This window comes from Notolepis coatsorum (assembly GCF_963971535.1).
Source record: "Notolepis coatsorum genome assembly, chromosome: 4".
NCBI classification, from domain to species: Eukaryota; Metazoa; Chordata; class Actinopteri; order Aulopiformes; family Paralepididae; genus Notolepis; species Notolepis coatsorum.
This window is the reverse complement of record NC_140168.1, coordinates 166,027,550-166,049,179: the sequence shown is the minus strand read 5'-3', so window position 1 is coordinate 166,049,179 and position 21,630 is coordinate 166,027,550. Positions and strand designations below refer to the sequence as shown.

General features: G+C 41.1%; 1 protein-coding gene across 2 annotated transcripts in view; it reads right to left on the bottom strand.

The window, feature by feature from the left end:
• Positions 1-16,731: 16,731 nt before the first annotated feature.
• LOC311227058 (arylsulfatase I-like) overlaps positions 16,732-21,630 on the bottom strand; it is an 83,083-nt gene continuing 78,184 nt past the window's right edge. For both annotated transcript variants that reach the window (XM_084312575.1, XM_084312576.1), the window contains exon 11: positions 16,732-21,551. In XM_084312575.1, the coding sequence (XP_084168701.1) occupies positions 21,096-21,551 (456 nt within the window). In that variant the 3' untranslated portion in view covers positions 16,732-21,095. The remainder of the gene's footprint in view (positions 21,552-21,630) is intronic.

The following is a 21,630-nucleotide window of genomic DNA, read 5'->3' as shown; positions in this document are numbered from 1 at the left end:
GCGGCCTCTTATGAAGCCGGTCTGATCAGGGTGAACTAGAGATGTCATATGCTTTTGAAGTTGGGTGGCTAGAACCTTGGCATATAGCTTAAGATCGGCTCCAAGGAGACTTAGGGGCCTGTAGCTGCCACACTCGGTGGGGTCCTTATCTTTCTTGAGTAAAACAGATATAAGCGCCATATTGACATCTCTGGAAAAATTGCCCTCTTTGATTGAGTGTAAAATCATTGAGAGTAATAAGGGACAGAGTACATCCCAGAATGCGAGATAGAGTTTGGGTGGAATGCCGTCCCATCCGGGAGCCTTGCCCCGTTGCATATCTGGAATCGCCTCTCTAAGTTCAGCTAGCGTGATATGTGCAGCTAACAGTTTAGCACTATCTTCCGAGATCTGTGAGAGAAAAGAGCTAAATGTATCATTAATCTTTTTGGGGTTGGTGGTTACCTCCCCCTGTTGGTTCTTAATGGAAGGGATATCCGCAAATTGTTCACTGGCACGTATCTTCATAGCTAGTAGGTGACTAGGCCTGGGACCGTGAAAGTAGTAGTGCTGTCTTGTTCTGTGCATTTGAAATTCATATTGTTGTCTTAAAATGGAGTTGATATCTTTTTTCACTACCTTAATTTGAAGCTCCAGTCGACTAGAGTAGTTGTGCTGCAATGAAGAGATCAACATGGCATGAAGCTTTTCCAGTTCCACCAGCTTGGAGAGACGTCCCTTGCGGAGATTAGATGCAAAGAGTGTAGTGTTACTTCTGATAAAACCCTTAACCGAATCCCATAGAATTCTGGGATCCTGTACCGAGCCCGCATTAAACAGCAGGAATTCAGTGAGCTTCTCTTTAAAGTTAAACTCCCTGTTTTTCAGCAGTGTAGAGTTAAAGCGCCATCTAGGGGCACGGGACGTTATTTTACTGAGTGAAACCTTAAGTAGGATACCTTTATGGTCTGAAAGTGCTATGGGCAATAAGTCAACATCAAAGCTATCAAAGAGCCGTGGGGAAGAAAAAACATAATCAATCCTGGAAAAAGTGTCTCGATGAGAAGAAGGAATAATCTCTCGCGGATGGGTTGAGTGATCGCCACATATCGATTACCCCCGTGTCCTTAGACCAGCCTGTAGGGCTGTGGTAGCTTGCTTCTGATCAGAGGTTTCAGCGTGACTGGGCCTATCAATCAATGGATCCCAAACTGCATTAAAATCAGCTCCTACTATTCATGAGTAATCAGGTAGTTTCAGCATTGCTGCAGTGAGTACAGCATAAAAGTTAGCGCCATACAAATTAGGGGCGTAAGCAGAAATCAGCGTAATTTTTCGGTTCGAACATTCTATTTTAGCAATAGTGATTCGACCATCTGCATCGGACCACACATCTAACAGTTTAATAGTCAATTTCCGCTTCGCTATTATGGCTACCCCACGGGCCTTGGTGTCAAAAGAAGAATAACTTATGTTATGGTAAAATGTATTTGCCAGTCTTGCGTTATCCGCCAATAAAAGGTGTGTTTCACTCAGTAATGCAAGGTCCACTTCCTTCCTTTTTAGCCATGTTAGTACACTTGTGCGTTTATGCGGTATATTGAGACCCCTTGTATTCCAGATCAATATGTTCAAATTAGCCATAGTCTAAAAAGGCTGCAGTATGACTGAATGTAATTCGTTTGGAGTAGAACACCATAACAGATATATATCCATTTGTTAAGGTCCTATTGAGATCCGAGCGTGAGCGTGAAAACAAAAATAAAACAGAGCGAGTCGACTGGAAAGAAGAAAAAAAACACACAATCCCCCCCCCCCCCCCCCCTTCAAAATACTTGTCCGGTATCGATCAAACATCAGTTGGTCAACCCTGACCGAGCACAGCAACAACAACAACAATATGTATCTTAACTAGGGATGTTCGATGTTGGCTTTTTTACCGATACAATATACCGATATGGTCCAACTCTTAATTTCCGATACCGATATCAACCGATACCGATATATGCAGGGTTTCCCCCGCCAAAAAACTGAATAATTTCAGGTAATTAACATTACATATCTCTTGTCGTGTAATTAACACAACATTATGCATACTTTGACAATAAATAAAATAATAATTTTTTCTTACTTGCTTTTATTAAGGTAAAATAAATGTAAAAAAAATAATAAGAATTATTTTTTTAGTTTTTTGAAAACCGATACCGATATTTTCCGATATCACATTTTTATGCCAATATCGGCCGATAATATCGGTAGGCCGATAATATCGGACATCCCTAATCTTAACCATACTAATAACTTGTAAGGTATATTGTAACAAATTAGAAAAGAAGAACCCACTTCACTCAACTGAGAGAAGAAATCTATGCAACGTTCAATGTGCAGTTTAAAGTGCAGATGATAACAATAGGTGCATTAAAACACAATTAGTCTGAGATGAACTAGAGAAAAGGGCAACATGCGTACCCGCCATTGAGACAACCCAGTGGATACAAACCTTAAGCGTTATCATTCATCCGGAGCAACAAAGTCATAGTAGACACGTGGCAGCGGTAATGTTAGCTAGGAGAGCTGGACAACCAGCATGCCTTTAGCTTAGCTCAATCAGGCTCAAGGCCTGTTATCCTGATTCACATAGGTAGCTCCGCAGAGAGAGGACCATCCCCCTCGACCGGCTGATACATTAGAACATAGTTCGTTTGAGTGAAACCTGTGGAGCACAGTACGTCCAAATGCAAACTTGAAAAAAGATGTCGTGAATTATCAAAATAAACATGTGTAAACTCCCAAGGAATGTGCAATTCTAAAAGGGACTGTGCTGATTGTAAATGGTAGTAGGGAATCTATCTGTAACTCTGGCAGCGTTGTAAATACCTTCCCCCGGCCAAGCACACATTCTAAAGGGAAAATGGCCTTCTGCAGTCTTTTATTATCTTTAGAACAGATGGAGTTTGTCAGATAAGGAAGTTAAAACCATAAAGACACTCAAAAGGAACTCAGTTGGGATGGAGGTCAGTAGATTATCTCAGAGGATACGGCCTTAGGTCAACGTAAGGGTCTGGCCTTGTGTTTATGGTATTAGCGCAGCTGCAACAATCATTGATCCTGAGAAAAGGGCCTGTGAGAAAACAGATCTGGGTTCAGCAAAGACCAGAGAATAATAACTTAGAATATACTAGAACAAGAAAACATATTGATCTATTAAGAGGTAAATTTGGCTACAACTGATCACATTAGCAAATAAGTTAGAATGCCTGAGTAGGTGATTAGATCACAAACCTAGCTGGAGGGGCCGAGCAGCTGGTCGCCTGCTAGTTACTGGGAACTCCCAGAGTTTAGAGAACAGGTAACCAGAGAACAAGACATAATTACTAGTTTGTAAGTTAATAAAAGCAAAGCACAAGTACCAACGATTAGAAATTAGATCAAGATACTTAGAGTGTTCAATAAAGCTAAAACAAAGGAATGTTACTTTAAGAGAATAGAAATACAACCAGTATGATTAACAATAAAAAATAAGGGTTTATTACCCCCAAGCATTAGTATCCTGGAGAAAATTAGAAGAAAACATAGTAGCCCCACATAGACTGAAGGACATAGCATACACTAAACTACCAATCAAGCACTGTGAACGGAAATTTGGCCCCATAATTACTCATGCGATCCGGATATGGCGTGAATCACAAAAAAAAAATCCTAACCCACATAAATGGCACAATCATACTCCCTTATTCAATAACAATGCACTCTTAATTGAAAAACGACCTATAAGATTCCCTATATGTGACCCAGTCTGGTGATGTAGCCTACAAGTCGCCAGGGTGAAATGACAGATAGACACAATAAAAAAAGATTTATATTTTTTTTTTGTGTTTTATTTTTTTTTATATATAACTACAGTTCGAGAGTTGAAGAACATATTTAGTACAACAGCGAACAGATATAATAACTCTAATTGTAAGAATTCTGTGTTTAAAAAAGGCCATTTTGAAACACAGTTTGTGCTCTCCACAGAGGAGAGGTGGGGGCTGGGTATATTTTTGCATCTGAATAGAGCTGCGTGTTGGGATTCAGATTCACTGAGCCAGGTAAAGGCATTCACACAGAGAGAGTCATTAACGTTAACGATGGACGCATTCAGGTGAGGGTAGTTGTCCACGCCCCCCCCCCCCCCCCCCCCCCAACTAGTTGAAGTGTGAACATCTTTGAGAGGCGTTTTCTCCCCTTGAGTGTTTTAGACAACAGACTGAGTTACAAGATTTAAATTAATATATGATATTCAAAACATTCTCATATTTCAAAGTATGACACATCATCTGAAAGCTTACATTCTGTACTTTCACAATCTGAAAAAATCTGGAAAATGAAAATGGAGACATGTGGGCTAAATCACTGGTCGCGGTCACATATGGGAAGAGCAAGGCATACACTCATTAGGGGATGTTTTTAACAAACAGGGTTTTTGTAGTTATAAAGAAATACGCAAAAAATGTAATCTCACCAAGTCCACATGGCTTTTTTACATACAGTTACAGCTATGTTTGAAGTCTCACGGTGTTCCATTAGACATACCAATTGAACACCACAGATACCACAAATTCTTCTATGAAAGAGAGACATCGAGAGGTTTTGTTTCAGATTTTTATCATCAATTACTAACGTCCTCGTATGAAACCCTCCAACTAGACTCTGCCTGGAGGAGGGATATACCAGACCTGGAAAATGACTTTGATTGGCAAGGAGCCTGGGCAAATGTCCGACTTACATCAAGGAACCCGGACCATCAACAAATCAATCTTAACTATATTCACAGGACATACTTGACTCCTATAAGACTGTGCAGAATGGGTCTTAAACAAGACTCCAAATGCTCCCAATGTACAAATGGGGACGAAGGGACATTTATGCACATGTATTGGGACTGCCCACCAGTTAAGGCATTCTGGAAAGATGTGACCCAACAATTATCAAAACTCGTATCTTGGAATATACCTGTACACCCCTCGGTATTACTATTGAATGATGCTTTTGAGTTTGCAGTAAATCCACAGCTAAAGAGATTGGTTTTATCGGGTATCACAGTAGCTAAAAAGCTGATCGCATCACGCTGGTTTCAACCGGAAAAAATTTGCCGGAAAGTTTGGTTTCTTACATATCTCGATGTGATTTATCAAGAAATATCTACAGCAAGAATTCTGGGTCTCAATGAATCCAAAATGTCAATGTGGTTAGAAGTGGTGGAGAGAATAAAAGCTAGCTTATAATGGTAGTGTCTGGTTAGGTGCGAGGGATAATGGAGGTACCCAAGGTGGGGTCCGGGAGGGGGGGGGGTTCGAGCTGGAGCATATGTGTGTAGGTTTTTAGATAACAGGTATTAGGGGTATATCTTATATAAGACAATTAACTAAAATGTGATTTCATTGGATGTGCTCTGACAATTAATGCTTGTATATCTTATCGTGTGTTGTCATGTTTGTTTATGTGTTTGTTTAAAAAAAAATAAAAAAAAAATACAAAAAAAAAATAAGGGTTTATTAAAGTTACATGGGGACAAAACTCAAGGAAAGACTGTTAGAAACTGTAGTCAAAATAAAGAATAAATATCGTAATAATAAGGAAACTAATAAAGAAAACTAAGACAGAGTACTTTTTATCTGTTAAATCAAGAAGCCACGTATGCTCTCTATTTCTGTTTAAGGAGAGGGCCTCGAGAACGCTAGAACTTCCAAATAAGGGGACGAAATGATAAAAATAGTCAGTATGTAAAATAGGACCGTGTCCCTTTAAGGATCTAAAATGGCCGAGATCACGTTAAGCCAATAGAAAACAGTGACGCCCCTAGCTATCGTCACCAGGATGACGCAGGAAAAAGGGGAGGAGAATTGTCTTTAACTACAGACGCTGGGGAGAAAACAGGATCGCAGCAGGGATCCAGAGAGAAGACAAAGCAAGCGCTCCCAGCTCTGAGATCACGGAAGACCAGGGTTGCCGGGCCAACCAGCAGCAAACAAAGGACGGGCCTCGTGTTGCCGAGACAACCAAACCGGAGAAGACGCTCTGAGCGGCACCAGCCGATCAGACATGGACCGACAGCCAAACCGAAGACGATTTTAGCTATAGAAAGAAAATCCAGTACTTGTTTGATTCATCTAGTTTGTGTTTATTGGTATGGAATAAACACTGCTGCTTTATTCAAAACATCTCGTCCGTGCTTCCTTCCTGCAACCGAACCAAATTGAAATGCAACTAACGCAGAGATGAAGGGTAAATTCCACTATACGATCACAGAGATGATAGACATTTAATGTTTATTACTTCAAAGATATTATGCATAACAGTCAATGCGAAGTTCAGTGCAAAGCACAATGTTCAGACAATAAAAAGGCAAATGCGTTAAAAAGCACAAGTCGTCTGAATTATACTTGAAAATAGTCAGTGTGCAACCAGAGCAAAAGAGCCATAGTAGACACGTGGCGATGGTAATGTTAGCTAGGAGAGCTGGTCAACCGGCATGCCGGCTCACCATCCTCGGACGGGGGGGACGTCGTGTCGCGTCGGAGCAACCTCTCCGCCTCGGACGCCGATGTGAATAGGTGGTTGCAGGAGACAGCTCCGCGGCCCTCCTTGATCTTCAGAGTCGCAGGGTATATTAGGTAGACTTCTATGCCCTTCTCCCGAGCAATTCCCATAGCTTTAGAGAAGGCCGTGCGATGTCTGGCGGTATGGTTGCTGAAGTCCACGGCGAATCTGAGGGTGTAATTACCCACTTTTGGAGGGTGTTTTCTGGCCTCTCGTAGAATAGCCTGACGTGTAGGGAACCGCAGGCAGCAAACGATAAAAGTGTGTGGACGTTCGCCCTTCGAGGGGCCGTTCCTAAATATTCTATGTGCCCGCTCAATCTCCGGTTTAGGGACGGTCGGAAACCATTGTGGAATCATCTTTTCGAGATAAAGAATCGGCGCATCGTCTTCAATGTCCTCGGGCAAGCCGTAAATTCTAACGTTGCACCTTATATTCCGGTCCTCTAGGTCAGCAATCTTTTTATTTTGGTAAAAAATGTATTTATCTTCAATCTCCGAGATCTCTGTGGAGTTGGTTTCAGTTATGACCGCCACCTCTGCCATTCTTTATTCCACTCTAGATAGCTGCGTGGTCGCGCTAGCTACTGTCGTATATTTGCTAAATAAAACATAATTAATTCCCAAGGTCTACAATACTGGGAACTGGTTCAATTGTAAGTTGGTAAAGCAACAGTCAACAGAGTATATTAATCTTGCAAAAGCACATAGGAAACAGTGGAAAATCAACTATGTTCTGTTAATATTTAATATATCTCAGAGAACCTAACCAATCACTATAATTGAGTCATCCTGTCTGGAGACAGGTCGGGACAGAGTAAATAAGCTTAATTAACATACAGTCTTAAGTTGAATAGGTTTCTCCCTCTCTCCCCCTCTGGTGAGCAGTAAAACAATAAAAACTGAGCCAAAGCTGGCTAAAGTTAGCATTTCAATAGAGGGGTTTGTTTACTAAGCTGAGCAGAACAAAAGGAGGTAAGATATGCTACTCAACAGTCCGCTGTAAAAGATAGGACTGTGGGGAAAAACCTTGCCCTCAGCCATTTGGAAGCCTACTTCAAAGAGCCATCTGGTGTCATAGTGGAGACAGAATCTATTCTTAAAGTTCCTCCTGTTGCCTGTAACAGAGGAACAACCATTTGTCTAAAGTTGTGAAAAACAGCAACCAAAAACTAATAGTAATTCCGGATGGAAAATAGCCTCAATAGTTATAAAATAGAGTATTGATCAAATCAAGACTAAGCCAGACCCTTATTAACCATTGTTAAGTTTAATTAAACAAGTAATATAGGTTAAAATAGAAGATTAACTTAGCAAAACATGTGTAACTTACTTACAAGACTAAACTAACTTCAAAGACAATATTATAGAATATATAAAATGCAATGGTTTGTCTAAAGATCAACAATAGGTTTAGGTAGGTATTTAGAAGGCCACAACATTCGGGAAAAGACTTGAATTAACTGTCTGAACCAAGTAATAACTAATCCCTAATTCACAAGATAGTAAAATCGGATACTGTACACATTAAACTCTAAAACTCAGAAAACTAACAAAATATCCAAAATAGAAATGACCTGCCCCTTTAAGATTCAAAATGGCAGACGACCCCTATTCAAAATGGTCGTCGCCTAGCATAGCCAATCAGAGAAAGCCATACTTCTAGCGCCTACATCATATGACGAACAGGACGAGAGGCGTGGCTTAGTCCTTTTAACAGGCTGTGCACAGGAGAGAAGGACTGAGCATGCAGATCCCACCTCCCGGTGTTCGAGAACAGAGAAGATTGAACAACAACAAAGACGACGCCAGACCAACGGAAGAAGAGTTTCCGGTTCCAGCAAACGTATTATAGATATAATTCAAAAAGATGTTATACTGTCAAATAGATCTGGTTCTTTATTGAATAAACAGATCTTCTTTGGGAACTTCATCTGGCTCCATTTACTCCATTCAACTACAATTGGGTGACGGAGATAGGTGATACAACGCAGAAGAAGAACACTATACAACTTAGAAGTAACACGGTAATAAATAGCCGTGGTTACGACACTACCTCCTCCTGGAGCGAGTCCAGTCTATTGGTTAGCTGGAGCATGCTAGCCTCGAGCTCACCACGGAACAAAGACCAACATTCAACGTCCACCTCATTTAATGTCCCCTTCTTGTTCGATATTTGTTTCGTCATCTCTGTGATGTATTATGTGAAAGTATGTCGTAAAATTAATGTCGTAATTAATATATAAGTGAAGTGGTCGCGGAGCTCGGAAAAACTACGACGCCATCCGATCTGAGCGTAAACCGGAAGTCCCTTACAAATAAATTTGATTTGTACACACACACACACACACATGCAGCCCGAGTACATTCAATTGCAAATACTTCTCTACTTTTACTTAAGTACTTTTGAATGGAAGACTTTTACCAGAGTACTCATTTATCTGGGTATTTCTACTTTGACTTAAGTAAAGGAACAGTGTACTTCTTCCACCACTGATTAAAGGCAGTTAGTTATTCAACATACGACGGGTTAACTCAGCACGAGGTAATCGAGGTATGCAACTCACAATACATAGACGTCATCTTATGATCAAGGTGCTGCTGGAATATACAGTAACCAGGCCAACGTCATTTTAACCCTTTCACTACCACACTACTTTGTCGTGTGCAGGGGTGCGTTGCTCATGGGACGGGGTTGCACGCCGAGCAACCGGCTCTGTGAGCGATACACGCGCACGCACGGATGTGCGCGTGCGGGCACACAGGAACCCACCTGGCTATTTTGCATAACAATAGCTCAGGTCGTCAGGTGTGTTCAAATACGTTCAGATACATTCACACAAAACTTGTGAATGAAATGTGTTACATTCCATTCCTAGAGGCAATTATGGCATTGTCTTTAGTCTGTGCGCATGCGAGGGAACATTTATGCACATGCGTGGGAGCGCACGCGTGCACGTGACATCATTAAAACACAGTGCAACCAGCTTTGAAATCACCACACCTGGTTGTGTGGCAGTGAAAGGGTTAACCTTCTGTAGTGTCGCAGTGAAGGGGTTAACCATTTGGTAGTGTGGTTACTGTGGTAGTGAAAGGGTTAAACGAAACCATAGAGAGAGAACAGCAGATAATAATGGAGGACCTGTTGCAGAGGTCTTTATTCGGCATGCAACGACACTCAATGTTTTAGTGGTACACACAGCGGTTAGTTTTTTTTTTAGCACACACACCGGAACACACACGCATGCACTGTCATCTTTCTGACGAATCTCCATGCGACAAACCTGCTCTGTGCTAAATGGACTGATTTGAACTCCTGCCGTAAGAGACTCCCAACCAAACCAGTAACTGTTATTTTTAAGATATGTTTAATTGAACAGACTAGTGTGATATGAACTCTACTAATTGTAGCTGGTGTGCATTCGTTTCACTGGCGAATGGTATACTTAATAAGATGCTATTAGGATGTAATAAATTAATGAATTAAATGAATAGCTCAGACTCCTAAAGCTGTATGTACTATGCTTGGTTTGCGAGTTACTAATATCAGTGTTTTCATGTCAAGTCCTAAACTCTGGCCAATGGGTTGCGACTCGAGTTACTAATATCAATGTTTTCACTTTTCATATAACGGGATCTGACCTGTCAATTTCTAAACTCTGGCCAATGGCCACATGCCTCTCTCTCTCTCTCTCACACACACAGACATGAAAGCAGCACAAACAGTCTAGCCTATACATGCATCAGCTGTTAATAAGATACATCGTTGGACATCATTTATTTTATTGTTTGTTTTTTTATTGTGAATGTTGTTCTTTGTTGTAAAATAAATAATAATACAATACCTGTAGGCTATTCATCAAATTAGCCAAAATTCAAGTTGAATTTTACGAAATAACTCAAATAATGCTATGAAATATGTATTTGACTTGTGTTTTGTTTTGACATTACAGGCATGGGTTACTATTTTACCACAAAACAAATCTTAAATCTGAAGTATTTTTCTAGGCCTAAACAAACCCCCCAATAAATAAAAACGTCAGAAGTGAATAGTTTTTTTTTTTTTTTTTGATTGAATACTTTATTTTGACACAAATCGCATGACAAAAAAAAACATTTTAAAAGACAAGACAATAACAGTGTCAATAACGCAGGTCAAAAATGGATAAAACACAATAAAGCCAAGGCTTGTTTCCATTGTGGTCCATACATGGAACATAAAAAGGCACAGAAACACAAATGGACATGTACACTTACAGCACTTACAAGATTGCTCCCCCATCTTCCCATTTCTCCCCCCTCCTCCTTACCTCTACTTTTCTGTCGTTTCTTTTTTAGTTTTTACTCCATTTTTCAAACTTGTGATCTTCTGCTTCGGGGGGTAGTTAGCAGGGGTGCACTCAGTGTTAATTTCGGCAGCTATTTTCATTTCAGTTTTAGTCTTAGTCATGTGTCAAGTGCTCCTTTTTCATTTTCATCATATTTAGTCGTCTGCATTTATTTTTCGTTCAGTTTTAGTCAACTAAGTGTCTGAGCATTTTAGTCTTAGTCAGTGTTAGTCTCGATTTTGTCTTTTTTGTTTTTGTCTAGATTTAGTCGCAGAAAACTGATGATTTCTGTCTAGTTTTCGCTAATGAAAAAAAGGCATTTTATATTGTAAATAATGCAATTCTATTTATTAGTCTAGCCAAAACCCTATCAGCTGATTCACAATAAGTTCAGTAGAAGGCTAGAAGCCCAATAGTAACCAAACATTCCTTGAAATGGTCAATAGATTCAGAAACAGTCATATTCTGATTGAAATAGCTTATTAATTGTTTTAACCAACAAAGCAACATTAGGATAGTTATACACAGTACACACTGATTGCAATTATCACTGGGACCTACTGTACAAATTTCACACACGTCACACACACATTCCCTTTTGTCCGTCGAGTCGTACTGTAGATCGTTGACGTCACTTTAAACTTAAAATGGCGGCCCCCATCAGAGCATTCGGCTAACACAACATTAGCTTAGCGAACCTGCCACCGCACTTCTATGTGCATAAAGTGTGGTAACAAAATATCACAGCCCCTAAGACTGGGAGCGTTCTAACTCTACTGAGCATGTACCCAACATTATATGAAAAATAAAAAGTCATTACAATGTTTTAGTGCACTTCAAGTGCAACTAAACAACTTATAGCAGGGTCAATCTCAGTGTTAGTACTCGTCTGTTTCTTTTCTTTTCATACCAACACTACCTTTTTAAGTGAACGTGGTCTTGTCCTTGTTGTATCCATGTGTAATGTTGATAGTAGTGGGTGTACACAGATGAAAGATAGCAAGTCTGTGTCTGGGATATAGGTCCCGACTCCCATGCTATTAGCTCTTCTGGCAGCCTAGCCATCCTCTCAGCCTCCGTCGTCTTAAATACTATGTTCTTTTGGTAGAACTGTTCGGCTGCCGCATGAGTGTTGAGAGAGTAGCAGATTCCGTTCATGGTTATTGGTATAAGCTGTAGTCACGAGAGACCTGGGACGCGGTTTTTAGCCTCACGTATGTAGCTTGGCTTTTAGCCATAAACGCTGCAGAGCTTAACCCGGAAACGGAAATGGGAAATGCTGAACTAATAACGTGAATTATTCTAAAAGTTATAATTATTTTGTCTCATCTTGTTTTAGTCAACATAAATTAAGAGAGAATTCGTCATGGTTTTTGTAAACTACATTTTAGTGTCCTCAGTTGTGGTCAACGATATTTAATTAATTATTTAGTCACGTTAGTGTCACATGATCAACATTAACGTGACATCACATCTCGTTGTCGTCGCGGGAAAAAGCTTCGTTGACGAACATCTTTCGTCGACAAAATTAACACTGGGTGCAGTCGTAATATCAGAAGTGCCTGTACTCTGTTTAAATGACGCCATTTGCACACGCATACATGTTCCCTCGCATGCGCACAGAACAGATGATTATTATGCATAAATAGTAGGAAACATGTTTGTATAGGAAATTACTAGTTTTAGTTTAGTTTTTGTAAATATTGCCTTGAAATAGAGAAGCTGAAAAAGGTAGCAGCAGGATGTATGTAGCCTTCAATATATAAAGAAATTATATTGTCAACAGATATGGTTGAAAAACAAACAATGTTTTAAATGTAATTGTAGATACAATATTGTAGTTACAATTTATTTAATTGAATTAACTTAACTTAAACTAGAAAAGTAAATACAAACTAAATTAACAATGTAACTTGCAGTTTACAGAAGGACAGTTTCCTTCTGAAGCACAACTTAGTTAAGAAATGTCTCATGCTTCCAGTCGGGACCATTTGTCACACTGAGAGGTTCCACACAGCTCAAGCAAACCCCCACCAATTGGTACAGGGCTTGTATTTTGGTTTTGCACTTCTCGTTCTTTGCTATGCTATTGTTATGCAAAGACTATAGGTGATAGCTGAGTACCGGTGGGCGCACGGACGACGAGTCGAGTGAAAGTTGTGAACGCATTTTTGTGTGCGCGCGCGTGCACGTGTACATCCGTGCGCGTACTTCTGCTCAGAAAAGTGCTGGGACGGCGTGGTACAGCGTGGCATGACCACTGCACCCCTGACTATAGCAGCACTGATCTAGAGTGAATTCCTCAAAAGAGCATTTTCCTGTCATTCACACTCGACCTTCCACCAGAGGAGTGAATGAAAGGGTAGTGGTTAGTAGAGAGAGCACTCAGTAGTGAGCAGTGATGCAGAAATGCTAAATAGAGCCGTCCGCCTCTAGGTCAAGCGAACGCCTGCGGGTGGAATGAGCGAGTGAGTGAGCGTGTGTGTGTGTTTGTTTTTGTCTGAGTCAGAGACTGCCACACACACGCACACACACACTCACACACACACACCTAAGTACTGTTGGAATGGCAGGCTTACAAATTGCTTGTTGAGTAGTTTTGCGCAGGCTGCCATATTTTGTAAACATCTCCAGCCATTTGTGACTTTGTGAAAGTTGATTTGTCAGCAGTGGCAACTCACAGAGACCACATACACATGTAGTCATGTTTGTACTACGCAGCGAGCACAACAACTCCGGGTTAGTATGTCGACCACACCATCCTCTTGGACCGTCTTCACTCCTCCATAGGACTCTCCGACTCTGCACTACAGTGGTTCACCTCCTACCTCACAGAAAGAACTGAGCGCGTCTCCTTGGGGGGCACAAATTCCCGGACACAGCCTGTCACCTGCGGCGTCCCCCAATGTTCCGTTCTCGGCCCCACCCCTCTTCACTCTATATATGCTCCCCCATGGTCGTGTCATCAGCCGGCATGGGATATCCTTCCACTGCTACGCTGATGACACCCAACTCTACCTCAGGACTGCCCCACTTCCCTCTGCCTCCCTACCGTCACCACCGTCATCCACACTGACCACCTGCCTTGAGGAGATAAAGGCGTGGATGAATCACAATTTCCTACAATTAAACAGCGCCAAAACAGAAGCCATTTTAATCGGCACCCCACACCAAATCATCCCCAATAACCAGCATCACCTTTTCCAGTCAGAACCTCCCCCTCACCTGTAATAACTAACCTGGGCGCGTCTATGCTGCAACACACAAGAGGAGCTTGGCGCGGCGTAGCGGCAGGCGTGGATAAGGGGGCGTGCTAGCGCGGGGTCACGTGGGCGTCGTGGCCAATCAGAGGAACCCGGAAACCGAACTGCGTTGTATTTGGCATAGATGCAACCTGGGCATACAAATTTACCCCCACCTGACCTTTGACTCCCACATTAAGCATCTGTGCAAAACCTCATTCTTCCACCTTAGAAACATAGCAAGACTCCGTCCCACACTCACCCTGCCAGATGGGGAAAAGCTTGTCCATGCCTTTGTCTCCTCAAGGCTTGACTACTGCAACGCACTGCTCATCGGGATCCCTAGCAAGAGCCTCCAGAAGCTCCAACACATTCAGAACTGTGCTGCTAGGATCCTGATGAGAGTGCGGAAATATGATCACATCACACCCATACTCCATTCCCTACACTGGCTCCGTCTCCTCCAGGCTTGAATACAAGGTCTCCCTCCTCACCCATCAGTGCATCCACAGCAACGCCCCCTCCTATCTAAAGGAGCTCATCGCTCCCCCGACCTCCACCCGCTCCCTCCGCTCTGGACACTCAAACACACTCCAACCCATACACAGGACACACCTTCTGCTCAGCTGCTCCTCGGCTGTGGAATGCCCTCCCCGACCATCTGAGAGCACCACAGTCCATTGAGGTTTTTAAAAGGGGCCTAAAAACATTTCTTTTTAACAAGGCATTTGCCTGAATTATTCTTTTATTATTAGTATTTTTTGTATGTTCTTCCATTTCATTGGTTGTTTTATACATTTTAATATTTTTTATTCATTTAACTTTTTATCTTTATCTCCTGTAGCACTTTGAGATTTTCACAAATATAAAGTGCGGTAGAAATTGAATTTATTATTATTATTAGTATGTGATTGCATTCTCCAAAACGTTGCTTCAAAGTATTAAGATCATTAGAAGCACATATTTCTCTTGCTTGATGTGCAAGGTCTTATCTCCAGCGTCACCAGGAAATATTATCCTAGAGAATATCCTAGAGAAGGAAAGAATGTCTAATTTCACAAGTGGCAAGGTGTCTGTCTTGTAAACTTAAAATCATGGGTTCAATTCCCATCCATGCCTATAAATGTGGAATACTTGTTAGTCCATGTTGGCCTTCTGGGTAATACTTCAGCACTGGTGATGTACACAATGAATGGAAATGGACATGGCCGGTTAGCCTAGGCATTGTCCAACTAACACCACTCCCGAAGGCTAACCGGCCATGTCCGCTTCCTTTCATTGTGCTAAGCTAGGCTAACGTGCAGCCAGATAGCTTTCTACTGAACGCACAGAGAGGAAACTGGTATCTATCTTCTTGTCTCTCTCTGGAGAAGATATCATTTCCCAAAATGTTGGCATGTTCCTTTAACCTACATGCGACACAAAAACCATAATATACACACTACTGAATTTAAATCAAACGGGGAGCCAATCAGCAGCTAGCTTGCTATGGGTTTCATATTGTAAAGTGAATGCAGCAGACTAGCTTTTTGCTAACCAACTCTATGATGAACGTCTCGACACATTTGGGTTTTACAGCTCCAGCGTGTATATTTTTAGGAATATTACCACTAGAATAATTTGTTCTCGAGGTTTCTTATCTCAACACAAATCAAAGAAATTACCTTTAGAAATCATGTTGACCAACATTAACCTTAAGATGCTTATTTGTATTATAAATGTGGTGGGAGGTCAGGACACCACAGCCAACCACATCATTCCTAGCTTCAGAGTGTTCCAGGGATCCAGTTAGGGGAGGTCGTCTGGTAATCAGAAGGTTCCCAGTTTGATTCCTGCTGAGCTTGTTGAAGTGTCCTTGAGCAAGACACTTCCTAATTGCTCCCGATAATAATAATAATAATAATAATAATAATAACTTTATTTGTATAGCACCTTTCATACAGGGGATTGCAGTTCAAAGTGATTTACATCAGTAAGAAATAAGACATAAAATCAGTGTAAAACAAGCAGCAAGAGCAAAGCATAAAGTGGGATAAAATAATGCAGATATATTAATCAAAATCATATCAGAACCTCACGTTCCAATAGGCTTCTTGAATTTCTGTAATCTGTTACAAAACACAATAAAGGTCATAGTATGCACCCAGTGGATAGTGGGGCGTAGAAATAAAAGTAAAAATAAGTAAAATAATAGCAAGGGTAAAATGAGCACAAAGTGCAGACATATAAAAGTTTTTCACATTAGAATCTAACATCCCAACAGGTCACTTTGTTTATGGTTCGATTCAGTTTTAGTAGAATAGAATAGACATGAAATAAGCACATAAAGTGCAGACATATAAAATCAGTTTTTACAGTGCAATAAAATAGTTCTGGATTACTTTAACAGTTCAAACCTTCTGTTTGGTATTCAATTTAAAACCTGACAGTCTGCCATCGGTGTGTAAGTGAATGGGTGAATGTGAGGAACAAAAATTGTAAAGCGCTCTGGATAAACCTTTGCAGAGGTTCAAATGTCCATCTCCAAACTACATATTGCAGCTTTAAGGTAAACTGAGCTTTGTTTTTTGCCCAGTAGATATGACAAAACACACTGTCCACTCCAGTTACACACCGTTTAATTTCATATTGTTATTTTGTTTACATTTTCACATGAGACATGAAAAGACACACCGGTACAAAACCTTTGGGAAAATACATTAAAAACAAACAAGGCACAAAAGGCAGTAGGGCTTCCTCTGAATATATCATGTCAAACAAACCTGACAATCATCAGCGTTACATTCTGGAAACCCATTTAAACAAACATGTGTCATTACCCTAAACCCCAGGTGCTTTTAATACATAACTTTGCAGTCACAAAACACCCATATGTGTCCATCCGTCGACCAAGACCTTGTTACTTGATTCGTTTTCCAGCTTTTTTCAAGGCTGAATGAGTTGTTTCGTGAAACATGATAAAGGCTCATCTCCGGTGTAATATTTAATTTTTAAAAAGATTTAAAAGAGGTCCTTCTACATTAATGCGTGTAGGAAACTCAAGTAAGCACTAGATTTAAAAGAGGTCCTTCTGCATTACTGCATGTAGGAAACTCAAGTAAGCACTAGATTTAAAAGAAGTCCTTCTGCATTACTGCATGTAGGAAACTCAAGTAAGCACTAGATTTAAAAGAGGTACTGTAACTGTGTAGGTCAACTAAGCATTTCTTTAGTAAGCAACCTGCTTGATATTAGGAGTTCAACAATAAGAATGGTATTGTTAGAACATGGACCTCTTTGCAGCCATGCGCCTGGAGCTCAGTGTGACAGGAAATGACGGCGCAAGGCGACACAACGGTTTTCAGCTTTGAACATTGTGGCATAGCACAATTATTTTGTCTATTTTTAATTATCACCGGGTTAGGAATACTTCTACAACTAGACACTGACCTATTATGAAAGGATATGCACGTATTTGGGTAAAATGAACTCTTTCCTCCCCCCTAGTTAGAAGGTATGATCACAACTAATTTCACAGACATTTGACCTTTGACCTATTTGACCTTTAACAGTCACATACAGTTGTACAAATTGAGTTGAAGTGAATGAGTTGAATGAGAGAAGAGACGGCAACCACTGAAGATACGTTACAATGAACAAAATATGGGCACATTTCAGTTGTAGCAATAGGCAACATTATATTTTCAAACCGTAATTTTGAACATGGACAGTGTCGCAGATGCAAAGCCGAGTGACATTGCTGGTCATATCAATATGGGTGGATAAACACCTTCTTAAAAGGGGAACATCACGCAAATTAAGAATTCCAATATGTTATCCTCATGGCCCAGGAAAACTCAATATTTCAATCAATATATACGAGACATCAAATCTGGAGCGCTCAGTAGACAATGAATGGGAGATTTTGTGGACCCACAGAATGTTTGAGTTTTATTTATTAGAGCTTTATTCTAATTGTAGTGTTGTCAGTTCTGAAAATGTACCCATATACTATTCCCCTTGGTGCTCTCTGTGTCCCCTATAATTCCCAATGAATTGTCTATGGAGCAGTTTCAGACTTTATACTTGATGACAAGTCTTAATTTTTGGATTTGGGGGCGAGTTGTTTGTTTTCACAAATTTTCTTAAATTGGGTGTAATTTCCCTTTAAATGGTGCAAGGCGCTGATGAAAAAGAATCTCTTAGCAACTTTGCTAAATCAAATCCAACCGTGACTCAACATGCACGTCCATCTTGCCTGAATAGCATATTTAAATAGAATCAAACAGCTGCAAAATACTTAAAAAACGTAAAACGTCTCTTGATCTTTCAGATTATTGATAATCAATTCAGTGAAATAGGCTAAACTAAATTCTTAAAATTCAGGAGTGGATGCAAATGTTCAGACATTTACCAAATCATATCTTTTTGGATATGAGGTTAGAAAGTCTTAGGTGATGGTGGGCTTTGCACAATAATTCAAGTAGTGGCATACTGTATAGTACTCTGGTTTGCTTTGTTGAATCTACAGATGACATTCTTGTGGCTTCTAGGTCGACCACAGAGAACATACCATTTAAAAAACGACAGCTGTTTTATGAATAACGTGATCAGTAAGTACAAAATAAATCATATAGGTCATTCTTGGAACTCCGATTCAAAACCGACTCGTCAGGTCCAAAGTTGAAATGTAAAAAACTCTATAAACACGGAAAAGGCACAATTGGAACTCATTCAAATGCAGACCGAGGAAGAGATACATAGCACAGTTCACATTTTCATTTAGACGGTCAGAAGAAGAACAGCAAAAGCCTAAAGCCCTCTCCAGATAGCATTACTATTACAGGTGTAGGTCAATCATTTCATTTTATCCATCGTCATCTGGACCAGAAAGTCATTGACAATTACCACACGCTTCCTCTGTAGGCCTACATGTCACACAACCTCCGTTCCCTTTAAAAGTCCTGCATGGCGTTGTGTATTTTAAAGGGATAGTTTGGGTATTGCTAAGAAACCTTTTTGGAAGTTAGCTTATTTGCCATCTACCCCGGAGTTAGACCTGTGTATTTACCACGTGGAGAAATACAAATAAAATGAGAAATTTAGGTTTTCTAAGCAGATACATTCTCTGAAAAATGTTTTGCTGAACCACTGCTGCCTGGGCGCAGTGATTTCACGCATCACCTGAAAAGCTCTGTTCACCAGGAAACTCTGTAGGGAATTTTTACAGCAATTTCCCCCAAAGTATCTGACAGGATAACATCTCCGAGCTCCAGAGGTAATAGTTACCCATCGCCAGACCTCCGCTGATAATACTGATGCAGTGCAGAGAGGTCTTAAAGGAACATGCCAACATTATGGGAAATTACCATCTTCTCCAGAGTCAGACAAGAAGATAGATACCAATTTCCTCCCTGTATGTTCAGTAGAAAGCTATCCTAGCTTAGCACAAATAATGGAAGCGGATATGGACCAGCTAGCCTAGCTGTTGGCCAAAAACACCTTTCTCTGAGTTTAAAGCTAAGCATATTTCCTATAATGTTGCAGTGTTCCTTTAACTCATTCAGTGCCAACCACGAGATTAGTCAGGTTAACTCGCCATGCGTTGCGTGCCAAGACCAGAGAAAACTCGGGTTTTAATCGTTATTTCTTTTATTAGCGATATCCATTCATTTTCATCCATCCAACCTGATGTTATCATTGGGAATGGGTCTGAGCTCGTAAAAGGGCAAATACCGTCGCCTATCGTCTCCCGGATGGTATTGCACATCATTGGATTGGATTGACTGGGAATGTGCATTGAAAAAATTATTCCGGTCTGGGTCTTGTTTCTCAGGCATGTGTTACCAGATTGACTGAGGACCCTCAGAGCAGCGTCGATTCTGTGTTTCGGACTATAACGTTGGATCAATAAACGCGATATTTGGAATGGCGATCAGGAATTGGATTAATCTTTTTGCAGAACATCTGATGTGAGGTAAGGAATTTATGTTACGAGTCTTGGGGTAATCCGATGTTCCTATCACCACCATCGCACTGTGTGTGTGTGTGTGTGTGTGTGTGTGTGTGTGTGTGTGTGTGTGTGACGTTAGCGCTGACCAGGTCATGGATAATCGATTTTTCAGCCCGCTCCTCTAGCGTGCATAAGGACACAAATACTATCGATAATCTAGCATTTATTTGAAAACGATTCATAAATCAGCCGAAAAATTACGTGTTTTGTGTATTCCACTAAAGAGCTATTATCACGGATTTCTCTGGAATTACTAGAACTCTCCAAAACTATACTCGTATTCAAAACGGTATAAAACGGAAATGTACTGATAAAAAAACAATCCGTTTCGTACATGTTGACTGCAAGCAAGTCATTGATAAGCGACGGGTGTATTAGACCCATAGCCATAATTTAAGATATAGTTTAAGCGTTCGCAAATTTCCCCGTCCTCCCATTGACTAAAGCGCTGGCACGGAACTGCCTATTTTGGGCATAGGGGGCGTGGCTCTGAATGTGTTAAGAGTGTAATAGATGCAGGGGTAGCCCTGGCTACAGTCTTTGGGACATCATCTCATATTTCATATCCAACTGAATCAAACCTCTGACATCTTAGATAGATAGCAGAAACTGTCCCTCAGTCCATTTACTCTTCAAAGTATTTGTCTTTGTTGTTCCCTAAAATAAGTAATGTCCAGTGGGGTGAGATTACAGCTTTTTCAAATAGCAGGATTTCAACATCAAGAACTTTCAAGGTGAAATTATTTCTGAAACCAGAGGACTGACCAGCCTCTACAAGATGTCACTAGTTTCAATAAAATCCCTCATACAAACGACTCAAATGTGTCTCATCCCACTGGATTTCTCTTGTTAGTTTGTGGTCTCTTTGACATCAAATCTCATCTCAAATGCAATTGGACATCATCCGGGTCTGACATCACATCCCATCTCAAATGTGATTGGACATCATCCGGGTGTGACATCACATCCCATCTCAAATGCGATTGGACATCATCCGGGTGTTCAGCTTGAGGAAGAATGACCTCAGCTTGCACAGCTTACACTTCCTCGTCTTTGTCTTCTTCTTCTTCTTCTTCATCTTCTTCTTCCTGCTCTTACCTTTTTTATACACCCCTTTGTACTTGTCGTCCCCGTCCTCCGCCTCGTCCTCGCTCACCCAGGGCACCCAGGCTCCGCCGTGTCGGTCGGGATTGGCTCGCGGGTCGTCGGGCGGGAACACCACCGGCACCGCAGTCCGGTTGTAGTGGACCAGCCGGGCGAGCAGGCGCTGCACCACGTCCGGACGCTGCTCCGCCAGGTCCCGGCGCTCGTACGGGTCGCCGGTGATGTTGAACAGCCAGATGTTCTTCTTCTTGGTGCTGCTGGCGGCGGTGGTTTTGGGAGTCGCCCGTTCCAGGTTCCACCAGCGGCCGGGGAGCGTGGCGAGCACCTGTGGGGTCAGAGCGGGAATTTTAGAGGAAGACTGTATGTTTCTTTTTTACAAGTCGATTCTTCATTTGACTATAGAA